The 14,203-nt window shown below is 39.0% G+C and overlaps 1 protein-coding gene across 4 annotated transcripts in view; it reads left to right on the forward strand.

Annotated features, from left to right (window-relative positions):
• Window positions 1–3,126, forward strand: part of LOC143024080 (uncharacterized) — a 33,643-nt gene extending 30,517 nt beyond the window's left edge. For all 4 annotated transcript variants that reach the window (XM_076182819.1, XM_076182820.1, XM_076182823.1 and 1 more), the window contains one exon: window positions 2,941–3,126. In XM_076182819.1, the coding sequence (XP_076038934.1) occupies window positions 2,941–3,111 (171 nt within the window). In that variant the 3' untranslated portion in view covers window positions 3,112–3,126. The remainder of the gene's footprint in view (window positions 1–2,940) is intronic.
• Window positions 3,127–14,203: the final 11,077 nt, after the last annotated feature.

The raw sequence follows: 14,203 nt of genomic DNA on the forward strand, positions 1-14,203 counted from the left end.
TCTGACTCCGTTCTTTCCTCGTTTTTTGCCTTAGCTTCAATTCTTTTCTGCTTTTCTGCCTCTCTTTCCTCCTTATTCATTTCTCTTTTTATCCATACCTTTTTATATTGATCATTTGTTGCTAGTTTCCCTGTCTTGGATAGAATTTTCTCTGCCGTTGTTTGTGACCTGAATTTAATCTTAATTGGTCTGGTCTTATCTGTACTATATTTTCCGAGTCTGAATTTTTCCTCAATTTCCTTTATAATTTCTGGTTCATCTTCCTGGACTAATTTTAATAAACTGCTTACCCTTTCATTTTCCTCCTTGATTCTTGCGGTTCTATCTGGGTTATGTTTCTCTTCCATTCCTAATATAATTATACATTTCTTTTTGTCAGCTAATTCTCTTACTATATACTCCTTCTGTCTCATCACTTTAATAACTGAGTCTTCATTATGTTCTTTCAATTGCTGTTTGACTATGTCAGTGAATGAAACCTTATTCCCTTCTTGAGTTATTCTCCAATTTTTAGCTTCTGTAGCTATTTTCTCACTGTTTTCATTACTATTCTTCTTCAATTTCTCATTCTCCTCCTTTACATTTCCTAACTGTCTTTTTAGGTCCTCTACTTCTTCAGTTAAGTTTCTGTTAGCCTTCTCTAGTTGTTCCAATCTTTCAATTCTTTGGAGAATGGAGCCTACATTACCTAACTTACGTTCCAAGTCCTCGATCACCTTATCAACTCTCTCCTCTAGTCTTATCAGTCTGGGGGGGGTTGTGTCCCCCCCACCCTCTTTAAATCCCTGGAACATATTCTCGTCACTTTCTACTGTATTTCTCCTCTCTATACGTCTAATCTTTAAATTTTTATTTGCCATTTCGTCATCCGGTGGTCGTTTCATGTTGACCTTCCGCCCGTCTGCCTGGGCCAAGTCCTCCACATCCTCATTACCTTCCATTTCCCCAGTAATCCCTCCCCCTCTCCTCTTTCCTTACTTTCCCACTACCTCACGAGCAATTCCCCCCCCCTGCAAATACAAAAAGGCACTTCTCTTTGCGTTGGTATCCTCAATCTGCACTTTTCTTCAGAGCGTTCGTCAAGCCGTCCGTTCGTTGAAAGTGTGTGTGTGTGTGTGTGTGTGTGTGTGTGTGTATGTATATATATATATGTATATATATATATATATATATATATATATATATATATATATATATTTAAATATATATATATATAACATGCACACACCGCAAAATAGAATATTAAAAATGATAACTGGAATAGCCCTAATAGAACATCATCTCTCACACCAAAATATTTCCAGAAAAAAATATATATATATAAAGGCACACAGTTCTACGCAAGAGCTAAACCCATCCATTCCTCACATCATATCACAGAATCACAACCAACAGAATACAGTAAAAAGCCAACCCCAGCAACATACTACTCAATCATGAACAATAACTTCCTGTACTTTAAAACATACAAAACTGATCAAAAACTAAAGATTCCTAGGCTGACCCCAAAATTCCATAATCCACCAGAGTCTCCTAGATATCAGCTCAACCAAAAAATCTCTCCAAGACATGCAAAAACTACACTGACATGACTGTATTCAGGCCATCATCCAACATTGAAATGGATTGATACAGTTTATTGTCGAGAACTCCCCTTATCAAAGGAGGCTAAGATGATGCCTCCTTACAGAGGACTTTTTGAAGCAGGGAACTTGATGTAGTATGCTCTTACTATGAATTTTCTAGGCAGGATTCAAACTGCCTCTACTCCTTTCCTCCACCACAAGTTGTGATATTCTAACCTACTCAGCAAGTACCAACACATAATTGGTCTGACCACAGACTGCCTCAGATGGATCCTACACTGTTCCAATCTCACTCTACCCAAACAACAACACAGTCTCTTCTTTGAATGAGCTGTTAGCCAATTCAGTGACTTGCTGGTTTCCATGGAGCAGTGGCTCTCCTGCAAGAGAGACCAGGGGCAACAGATTGACTGACATATTGATTACCATCCTGGAGCTATGAATACTTGTTAATTTTTTCTCATATTACTTAGCCATCTTAACATATCAAGATCATTAATATTTTACACATTATTAATGTAGGGGTGCTCAAGGGATATTTGGTGTTGTCATGGTTGTTCAGCGTGCATATGGATGTGGTGATAAGAAAGGTGAATGAAAGTGCTAGAAGTTTGGAATTGGTGGGTGAGAATGGCGAGACTTGGAAAGTCATCTAGTTCTTATTTGTGGAATACTGCTTGTGGCTCATTCTGAGGGGATAATGAAGCAGCTGGTGGCACAAGTGTAGGGAAATTGCAGGTGAATGGGCAAGTATAGTGATGAGATTTATGATAATAGTGGCAGGTTGAATGCAAGTGGGAAGGGTGAAATGTCTTGGGAAATTGATTTTTAAATATCTGAAACAATAAGGTATTTCACTTCATCTTTAACTTTGCATGAAGGGGCAATGAGTGAGATGCTGTGGATGTGCTGTGTCATGCTGCATTGCTTCTGATATAGGCAAGGAGCCAAGATGAAAGGGAAACAAAAGGGTGATGGATTGGAGTGGAATGAGTGGGGGTGGGTGCATGCCTTGGTTGGTTACCTATCTTATGAGGTTGCCTTTGGTATATAAGTAGATAGTAAATTTTTATAGATATAGACAGTACATATGCATGGAATCAAATGTGAAAAATTGAGTTTAATGTTTACTCAACAGCAAAAAAGGAATATTCTTTGCTTAGTAAAAAAGGATTTTAGTGTAATGCTGTTTTTTGTATGATATAGTGGGCCTGTGTACATGGTGAGAGATGAGCCATGTTTTAGCGTATAGTTTCATATAGCCATCCTCCTGTTTTTAGAGATGTTGAACATGTACACGTTAACATTTTTTGAGGCTCTTGTGGAGTAACTGCTTTGTTGGGGTTTCTTGCAGACGCCTCAAAAGGAGAAAGAAGAGGTGGCTAAGCAGAGCAGACCTCAGTCAGCGAACAGTTGTGCCGTGAGTTCTGATAGCACAGGCATACCCACAACAAAGGTAAGTAATGCAATTATCATAAATATCAATGTATTTACCATTCAGTTTAGATTTTGCTATTTACCTTGATTAGAAATCTTTGGTTTAAAAGTACTTTAAGTTTGTCTGTTAATGTAGATTAAGGAAATCCATGTATTGTAACAAATTAGAATTAGTTCTTGTTTGTTAATATTGATTTAAGCAAGTTCTGTATGAGTTATGAATACAGAGAAAATTGTTGAAGAAAGAAGAGTATTGTATTTGTTGAATTATTGGCTTTAGTTCTCTTGTATTTTAGTAAGTAGCTCTTCATGAAAGATTAGTTGTGTAGGGTCAAGTATTATTGAATATATTTTATAAAAATGTATGACTAAGTCTTAGCTGTTTATTGTTTTTGTACATTAATACAAGGTGTATTTGTCATATATACTTTCATGTTCCTGCATGCTTCTTTTTTAGATGACTTTTCCCCATGTAAAGTTATATCTGAAGAGTTACCCACAGAGGGTGGTTGAGAACCTTGTATAGAGATGTTCATGAGAGAGAGAGAAAAGGGTGCTTAAATTGTTGCCTCGCTTCTTATTTTAATTGTTTAAAAGGTTTCAGTAATATAAATTACCCATAAAAAGTGAGGTTGACCTGTAAGTAAACAAAAGTGAGATAATTATTATTTTCGTAAAACAAAATATAAATTTTGGAACAGGTAAAGATTATTTTCCAGATTTGTAACGTATCGTGTCTTTCTTTGATAAGAACAATGGTTGTGTGTTTATCCTGTTTTCTGTTGCCCACGGTTTTCCCCAAAGCTTCCCCACAAAGGTGGGTCCTTGTCTACAGTGCAATGTGACAGGCAGCAACTGACAACACTGACATTTGGCTAAATTTCCCCTTCTGTGTTAAAAAAATTAGAAATATTATGGTTTCATAATGCATACATACATATACCAATGGCTTTTTCCCCCTTACAAGGGAGGTAGCCAAAATCAGAGGGATGAATCCACTCCCACCCATTTTATCCGTACATGCTCCACTCTAATTCACCCCCCTCCCTCCCTCTTTTCTTGGCTCCTCCTGGATGACAGGTCATCCTTGCATCTTGCCCACTGCCCTGGGTCAGAAGCAATGTAGCAAAACACAGCAAGGCCACTTCATTTAATCGGCAACCCCCCTCTCTGTCCCCTCATGCAGAAAAAGAGAAGACAGGGAGAAATCCCTTTGGGCTGTGTCAAAATATCATTCACACGTACTCCCTCACCCCCCATCCCCCACCCACACCCTTCCATGGATCACAGCATCATCCATACATAACCATTCTCCACTCACCCCTATCTTCTGTTTTCTCCCTTCCTCGACAAGCATTCCCCTTTTTCCCAACACCCCTTTTACTCCATCCCATCCTTGGTCACCCCCTCATGTTCAATCCTTCCACCTTGACCTTCCACACCTCTTGTACTAATTTTTCTTCACTCATTCTTTCCTTGTGTCCAAACCACCCCAATACTTTTTCATCAACCCCATCTCCCAACTCCCTTTCCACCCCCACTCTCCTCCTCACTATCCAGTCTAGCAACCCCTACCATACTTCTCAGGCATTTCATCTCAAACACATTTAAACTCTTCCTCTCTTATGTTACCTGTTTCTGCCCCATACAGTGCTGTTGGCACAATCACCCCATACAATCTCCATGTAGTATCCATTCCCGAATGTCTATTTTTCGTTACACTTTTTAATACTGCATAGCATTTACTTGCTTCTCTCAATCTACATTCTATCTCCACCTCCACTCCACCCTTTCCCACCACATTTGCACCTTATGAAACCAATTATTATGTTTCATAAGATCACTTTAGATAATATGGCCTACATCATATACATAAAATTTCATGTAATACCCATCCCATCTTGACACCTCATGGGTGAAGATTTATCTGTGTCCTTCACCACAATACTGAGGTCAAAGACAGTGCCTTAAGATGCAGCATTTTCACAGCAGGGCTTGACAGCCAAAGCCGGCTTACCCCCATCATTATTATATGGTGACCTTTCTCGTCCACTTAAAAAACTGATAAAACTATAGGACAGACTAGAGTAGCAGCCATTTAGGCTGTCTTCGTTTATCCATTCACAATCTCCCACCATTCACACCTGTCTTCATTCCCTTGTCTTCCCTGCTTGACAGTCCATCAGCACACTTTCTTTAGGTATACATTGAACAGTCTCACCAGCTATTTCAGTGGTGGAAAAAGTGGAATGGACAAAAAGTTACAAGAGTACAAAATGGCAAGTAAGTAATAGTAATTGTTGCCTCAAGTTTTACTGACTGGAGACCTGCCATCTTGCAACAGATGTCCGAGATCTTGGCCCCAGCCTGAAGATAGGGATGACTTCATAGATGTGGTGTAAAGGATGATAGAGACAAAGATTGGGCTTTGGGTGGGTGTAGGATGTTTATAGGGTGACTATATGCTTTGACTTTGCCATCCCCCACCTATAAAAAGGAAAAGATGTTTTGGTATGTGCATGTATTTATTGCCGTTGCTGTACCTCTACATTATCCTTGACCCAAGTGGTGTGGCCAGGAACAGGGATGACCCTCATCTATGAGATGCTGTGATGGGAAGGACATATGGATTATGATATGTATGAAGTGTGTGGCTGAGTTTTGAGTTATTATTTTAGGTGCTTTAGTGACATCCCAACAGACCAAAGTCATGCCGTATTCTTTTAAGATTGGAGAAAACTGAAAAAAAAAGAAGAAAAAAAATGAAGGTAATTTCTAATTTCTACTATTCCTTCAGCCAGGGATACAAGTAGGATGGGAGAAAATAGAAGGAAGGGTAGTGATTGGTGGGATGATGAAGCAAAGAAAGTTGTAGAAGAGAAGAAACAAGCATTCACAGATTGGTTGCAAAATAGGACGAGAGAATTATATGAGAGGTACAAAGAAAAGAGAAGAGAAGTAAAGCATAAGATAAAGAAGGCAAAAAGGAGAGCAGATGTGAAATGGGGGAAGTGCATGACAGAAACTTTTGAAAGTAAATAAAAGATGTTTTGGAAGGTAATTAAGAGAGGAAAGGGAGGTGAATCAAGTAGAGAAGAAAATGTAAAAGGTTCAGAAGGAAAAATCATATTGGAAAAGACAAGAGGAAGAGGAAGGTGGGTAGAGTATTTTAGGGATTCGCTAAATGTTAAGGAGGATGGGGAAGGAAAGGTAGTTGCAGTGGGAGGTACTAAGATGACAGTGATGAATGCGGAAAATGGAGAAGAAATAAGAAAAGATGAGGTGAAAGCAGTTATTAAAATGATGAGAGCAGGTAAGGCTGGATGGGTATCATGTGGAGTGTCTAAAAAAGGGAGGTACAGTGATGGACTGGCTGGTGAGGTTGTTTAATGTGTCTAAAAGAGGGTAGAGTGCCAGAGGACTGGAGGAGTGCCTGTGTCTTACTGCATTGCCTCTGACCTGGGCAGTGGGCAGGAGACAGGGATGACCTTTTATCCATGAGGAGCTAAGGTGAGAGGGAGGAAAGGGTGGTGGATGAGAGTGGAATAGATGGGAGTGGGTGTGTGCCTAGGCTGGCAACCTCCCATTTAAGGGGGAAAAGGCCCTTGGTATATCAATAGAGATCTTACACTGTCCAGATAACATATAATCTCTCTACCAATTGTCTTACAGATTGAACTAGTGGCTGTAGTTAGTTTCCTGGGTGCTGTGGGCCTTTTGCAAGAAATAATTGATCCTTTATCACAGGTGTCTCTGGCATTAGACCCACTGCTCCTAGGTAACCAGTAATGGCCACAAGACAGGCCCATAGGTTACTCAAAGAAATGTCAAAATAATGCCCAAATACCTATCACACATGCATACTCTCTTCTCTTCCTCCACAACCACCATACGCCAGTCTCCAGAAACGTATTTATAATCGTCATTGTTCCATCAACAAACTGAATAACAATACATTGCTGCATGCCAGACCCCCAATATCCATTCCTCTGAATCCTCTCACCCCCAAAAGGACAGTCCACCTGGCCGGACTACGGTGTGGCCACCATTTAGCCCTTCCAAACTACCAGAAGCGGCTGGATGACTGTATCACAGATAACTGTTTAGGCTGTAACACTTCACCCTGTACTGTACAACATATGGAAAACTGCATTGTACATAATCATGCATGCCAACAACTCAATACACATTGTATAAGGGATTTGTGGGAAAATTCTGTTTTAACTGTAGTGTTCCTCATGGAGTTGGGACTGCTTAGCCAGACAGTCTAGGAAACCACGACAACAACTACTCAAGGAAGAGATATGATTGTTTTGTAGGGATAATTAGTGTGGGGTAGTCTAGGTTGAGCTGTTCATTGTTCTCTGTGTAATGGTTGCTTCTAGGGCAGTTTGATTCTGTTGTTAGGCCCATTCTGTTCTGGTACGGTCAGTGATGAATAGTGTTCTGATTGGAAGTATGCTTTGGTTCTGCAAGAGAGAACTGATGCAATGGTATTATTAATATACATACATGGTGATGAGAAGATAATGAGGGTGGAAAAAGGGAATTAAAAAAAAAATTATATTGAGACCACATGGAAATATAGTAGAACATACACATGATGGATAGCATCCTAGTGTATGTGTCTTTATTTACCTAGTTGTATCTTATGGGAAGGGGAGCTATGCTCGTGGTGTCCTGCATTTGTATATCAGTGTTTTTTCTTAAATTCGTGTATGTTTTTTGCACGCACTATTGTTTCGTCCAGCTTGTTCCAAGTGTCCACCACCCTGTGGAAAACTGTTTTTCTTCAGATCTCTTCTATAATTATCCTTTTTGAGTTTCTTTCCATGTCCGCTTGGGTTTCTCTTGTCCCAGTTTAGTAAGTCCTCTCTATCAAGTATTTACGTAGTTGAATGTACCTAGTTGTATTTTACGGGATTGGAGCAATGCTCATGTTGACCAGTTTTTGTATCTCTCTATATCTAGTTTGCTTTTGAATTTGTGTATATGTCTGGCATTAACTGTTCCACTGTTCAATTTGTTCCAGAAGTATTTCCGTGTGTGTGTGTGTGTGTAGAATGGAGCACTAAGAGTAATAACAGGATGCACCAAAACCACCCCTATTGGATACCTGCATATATATGTACATGTTTGCAGATGATGCAAAAATCATAAGAGTGAAAAACGAGGATGGTAGAGTAATGTTAAAAGATTCATATACTATTTTTGCATGGAGCCAAGAATGGGGAAATGAAGCTTAATACCAAAAAATGCAGAGTACTGTAAATGGGCAATAGCGGCAAAAGGCCATCCTTAAACTTTTTCTTGGGAAGTGAACCCATTACGAAAGGAAAAAACAGAGAAAGACTTGGGAGTGTTGGTAAGGCAACCTGTCACCTGACAGACATATGAGTAGGATTGTGGGAGAGACATACAGACTGCAGAAGATTAAAATGATGTTCCACTATATGGATGAAGAGATAAAAAAACTCATTGAAACCCTGATTTGTTCAAGACTGGAATATGCATCAGAAGTAGTGAAGGATATAAGTAAGATTGAGAGAATATAAAGGGCAGCAACCAAACTGGTTCCCAGCTTGGCAAATAAACCATATGAGGAAAGACTAAAAGCATTGGGTCTGCCACCTTTGAAAGATCAAAGAGAAAGAGGTGATATGATAACAGTATGTAGGTCACTAAAGGTGATAGATTGCATTGATAGAAGAGATCTGATTAAAGATGGAAGGGCTTAAAGAGATCATGGAAGTAAATTAAGAAAGACAACATGTTGAAGGGATGTGGAGAAATACAGTTTTCCATAAGGATGCATAATTATGTGCAATAGTTTAGAAGGTGATATAGCCTGCACTCAATACATGAGTTCTGATCTAAATATGATAATTGGAAATCAAAGATATAGATTAAGTTGGAATTGTACATGGATATAAGTCTAGGTATGTTAGAAAATTAGAGAATAGGAGATGGGACCCAACAAGCATTTCTCCTTTCCTGTATACTGTAATTAGGTAAACACACTGCCATTCTCCTCTCAGCCCTGTCGTCTGCTTTCTTCCTTCCTCCCTCAACAGATATCTCCCTCTTGCACAACACCCCTTTTACCACTACATATGTACATACAGAAACAAAAATCCTCTATATAGATCATCACATGAAAATGACAGGAACACAATTCTACGCTAGACCCCATAACAACACACCAGTTGGTATCAGCTCTGAGAAAATGATGGAATGGCATGCTTGCCCCCAGGATTTAAATCTTAATAAGAGCCTTAGGTTTATTTTGAAGACTTACTTCTGAGTCTGGACATATTTATCCAAAATTGAAGTGTGGAATGTTATAGATATGCCAAAGCTATTACCCTATAGACCAGCTCCTCTTCAATAATTTGAAATAGTGCTGGGTACATCAATGTGTGAGCTACTTCATCCTAATGATATATACATACATATGCCAATGTCTTTTTCCTCCTTACAAGGGAGGTAGCCAAAGTCAAAGGCATAAATCCAATCCCACATATTTCATCCACACATACTCCACTCCCATTCACCACCTCTCCCTCTTTTATTAGCTCCTCCTGCACTACCCAGGGTCAGAAGCAATGCAGCACATCCACAGTAAGGTCGCTTCATTTAATCGGTGACACTACCCCATCTTCTCATGCAGAAAAAGAGAAGATGGGGATGAATCCCTTTAGGCTGCATCAAAATATCATTCATACATACTTCCTCACCCCCTATCCCCCACCCATTCCCATGCAGCACGGCATCATCCATACACAACCATTCTCCAGTCACTCCTATCTTCTGTCTTCTCCTTTCCTTCCTCAACAGACATTCCCTTCTTTCCCAATGCCCCTCTTACCACATCCATACATCTCATCCTTGGTTGCCCCCTCGTGTTCACTCCCTCCACCTCTGCCTTCCACGCCTCTTTTATTAATCTTTCTTCACTCATTCTTTCCACGTATCTAAACCATCACAATACTTTTTCACCAACCCTATCTCTCAACTCCTTTTCCAACCCTGCTTTCCTCCTCACCTCCTTATTTCTTACTCTATCCAGCCTAGTAACCCCTACCATACTTCTCGGGGATTTCATCTCAAATACATTTAAACTCCTCTTTTCCTCTCTTATGTTCCATGTTTCTGCCCTATACAATGCTGTCAGCACAATCACCCCTTCATACAATCTCCTCTTAGCATCCATTCCCAAATGTCTATTTTTCATTACACTTTTTAATCCTGCACGGCATTTACTTGCTTCTCTCAATTTACATTCTACCTCCACCTTCACTCCCTTTCCAGCCACATTTGCAACAAAGTACCTAAAGCTATCCACTTCCTCCAATCTCCCTCCCTTAATATTCACTTTCAATATGCTTCCATCCACTCCCCTTGTACATCTCATCACCTTACTTTTACCCACATTTATTTTCAACTTACTTCTTTCGCACACCTTCCCAAACTCCATTACTAACTTCTTTAATCCCTCCTCTGATCTTGCTACAAACAGTGTTGTCAGCAAACAATTGGCTTATCTCCCATTTTTCTTAATTTTCTTTAACCATCTCCAATCCCCAACCCATTACCCTTGCATTTACCTCTCGCACCACCCCATCCATGTATGAATTGAACAGCCATGCTGACAGGTCCCTGGTGAAGTCCCACCTTTACCTCAAACCACTCATTTTCCATTCCTAATTCTAACATAGGTTCTACTAATCATTAAAACTTTTGACTGCTCTTAACATCTTTCCTTCTATCCCATATATATCCAGTATCTCCCATAGTGCCTTCTTTTCTACCCTATCATAAGCCTCTTTTAAGTCCATAAAGGCCCAAAAAACATCATTACCTTTTCCTAAAGCTTTCTCACATATCTACCACAAAAATCTGATCCATGCAATGCCTACCTTTCCTAAACCCACTGTTTCTCACCAATTACTCCCTCTGTTCCTCTCTTAATCCTCTCAATCAGAACCCTTCCATAAGCCCTCCCAACTATAATCAACAAACTGATCCCTCTTAAACTGCTATACACTTGTCCCCTTTTCTCTTTTCTCCTCCAGGCCTCTGGCACTCTACCCTCTTTTAGACAAATGTTACATAACCTCGCCAGCCAGTCCACCATCACTGTACCTCTCTTTTTTAGACACTCCTTATGACACCTATCAACCCAGGTGCTTTACCTGCTCTCATCATTTTAATAACTGCTTTCACCTCATCTTTTCTTATTTCTCCTCCATTTTCCTCATTCATCACTTTTGTTTTCTTAGTGCCTCCCACTACAACTACCTTTCCCTCCCCATCCTCCTTAACATTTAGCAGCTCCCTAAAGTACTCTGACCATCTTTCTCCTACTGCCATCACTTCCATTAAAAATTTTCCATCTGCACCTTTTACCTTTTCTTCTCTTCTTGATTCACCTCCTCATCCTCTCTTAATTACCTTTCAAAACAACTTTTTATTACTTTAAACATTTTCTGTCTTACTTTTACCCATATCACATCAAATCTTCTTTGTGCCTCTTTTATTGTATGCATCACTTTTCTTCTCCTGTTTGTACCTCTCATGTGATTCTTTCATCCTATTTTGCAGCCAGTCTGTGAATGCTTGTTTCTTCTCTTCTATAACCTTCTTTGCTTCATCATCCCACCATTTGCTACCCTTCCTTCTATTTCCTCCTGTCCACCTTGTTCCACACACCATCTTTGCACACCTTATGACTCCCTCCTCAAACCATCCCCATTCCTTCTCCATTCTATCCTTCACTCCCTCCCACTCATCTCTCAGCTTCTTGTACTCCATCTCCTTTTCTTTCTCATTTAAAGCAGTTTACTTTAACCACCTCCCTACCTTCTGTCCTTTTCTTCTTTCTCCATCTATCCTCCAATCTCAACTTTCCTTTTACCAAAAAATATGAAAATCCCCCACTCTCTCCCCTAAGAACATGTACATCTAGAGCTCTTCCTACTCTTTCCTGGTTACCACTATGTAGTCTATTAAAGTCCCATATACCACCGTTCCATCCACCACCCTTTGCCATGTTTACTTACGCTTGACTTTCTTCCTGAACACTGTTTGCTATCATCAACTCTCTAGACACATCTCCACCATCAACTATGATAATCCTAATGATAATGGAGTTATTTCTTTTTCTCTTTCTTTAGATTTTGTTCATTATATTATTAAATACTTTTGTGTTTCATTGTCCTTCTTTTGGATTTTATTGTAATGTCCCTTTCTTTATCGCATTGTAAGAGGGGTGAAATAAAAAATTGTCCTGTTCAGGAACCAGTTGTTTTACAGGATAGAATTTTTTCACCACAAAGGAAATTATATAAAATATAAATATCTGTAATTGACCAACTTCAAAAATATAACTTAAGAAGAATTTGTGCTTAACATCTTCAGTATGAGTCAAATATTCGCATGCACATCAGGTTGCCTGGTGTACGATGATGCATCGCAATACACGCATTACAAAATTTAGTTACAACTGTTATATTCATTCTCTTTCATTCTGAATAAATATGTCGTCACAGGAAACGTGATCAAGCCTGTTCACAGAATATGGAGGTCAGCAACAACTATAAAATAAATATAATCAGGAAGTTGATGCCAGTACCCTTGTATACATTCACAGCTCATGATGCATATATAGGCATCATTGTATTCAAGTGGTTAAAGTGTGGCATGATACATGAATATTTAAGAAGCTGGAATGGGTCTGAGAAGAATTACAGTGGGAAATCTGAATGTGTAGGGATTGGCATATGAAGAGGCTAGTCACTGGGATGTTTCACTTCATGGATGTAGAGATGACATTATATCCTTTGCTACTGTTTGCAAGTTTGCACTTCTAAGGAAATCTTTCATCCATTCCATCAGTCTCCTTTCAAGTCTTCTAACATTTTCAAACTTCCACATAAGTTATGTGTGTGTGGGTGTATCAAATTGTACTTTACAAAAAAGTGTTCTACTCATGGGGTCCCATCTCTCCGCTTTTTTTTTCTTCTAAGTTTTCTCTTAAGTCCAAACCATAGGGTTCTGGTTGGATATATATATATATATATATATATATATATATATATATATGTATATATATATATATATATATATATATATATATATATATGTGAATGCTTGCTGGCCAAGCAGGTCAGAGCATCGCTAATTGAGGTGGTGGTCCTGATGGCATTTTTTTTATTTATTATTATTATTATTATTATTTATTTTTTATTTATTTATTTTTTTTTTTATATAGATTAACATCTTTTCAACCACAATTCACTTTTAATTCTGTGCCATCGCACTCGAGACTGAGAAGCTCGGTGGAGGTACATATTGGAAATTGAAACATGGTTGAGCCGAGGACTCGAACTCAGCTCGGACATGACAAAATGTCCTTGACTAAACTCATTACACTATCTCTCTTGATAGCATAATGAGTTTAGTCAAGGACACTTTGTCACGTCCGAGCTGAGTTTGAGTCCTCGAATCGACCACGTTTCAATTTCCAATATGTACCTCCGAGCTTCTCAGTTTCGAGTGCGATGGGATGGAATTAAAGGTGAATTGTGGTTGAAAAGATTATATATATATATATATATATATATATATATATATATATATATATATATATATATATATATATATATGAATCATCATGATATGTACATGTATATATACATATGTAAATATATATGTAATATATATATATATATATATGATGCCTTCTCTTTTTCTGCATGAGGGGATGGAGAGGGGCAGTCACCGATGAAATGAAGTGGCCTTGCTGTGGATATGCTGTGTCTTTTTGGATTACTTCTGACCCAGGGGAATGGGTGAGATGCAGGGATGACCCATCATCCAGGAGGAGCCAAGAAAAGAGGGAGGGAGGGAGGGGTGGTGAATGGGAATGGAGTATGTGGGGATGAAATGGGTCAGAGTGGATTTATGCCTTTTGACTTTGGCTACCTCCATTGTAAAGGGGAAAAAGCCTTTGGTGTATGTTTAGAGAAGCAAAGATAAACAAGATTGGGTGGTGGAAGACAAATGTTGATCTAGAATTGGTGTACTCTAATGTTGCAACCATCGTGGTCTTCTTCAGAGGGTTGTTTACAGAGAGTTTAACATAGATCACATTGTATATCACTCCTGATGGGTCAGGT

The sequence above is a fragment of the Oratosquilla oratoria genome, unplaced genomic scaffold (assembly GCF_046742065.1).
Source record: "Oratosquilla oratoria isolate Oo_2021 unplaced genomic scaffold, ASM4674206v1 SCAFFOLD88, whole genome shotgun sequence".
In the NCBI taxonomy this organism is placed as follows: Eukaryota; Metazoa; Arthropoda; class Malacostraca; order Stomatopoda; family Squillidae; genus Oratosquilla; species Oratosquilla oratoria.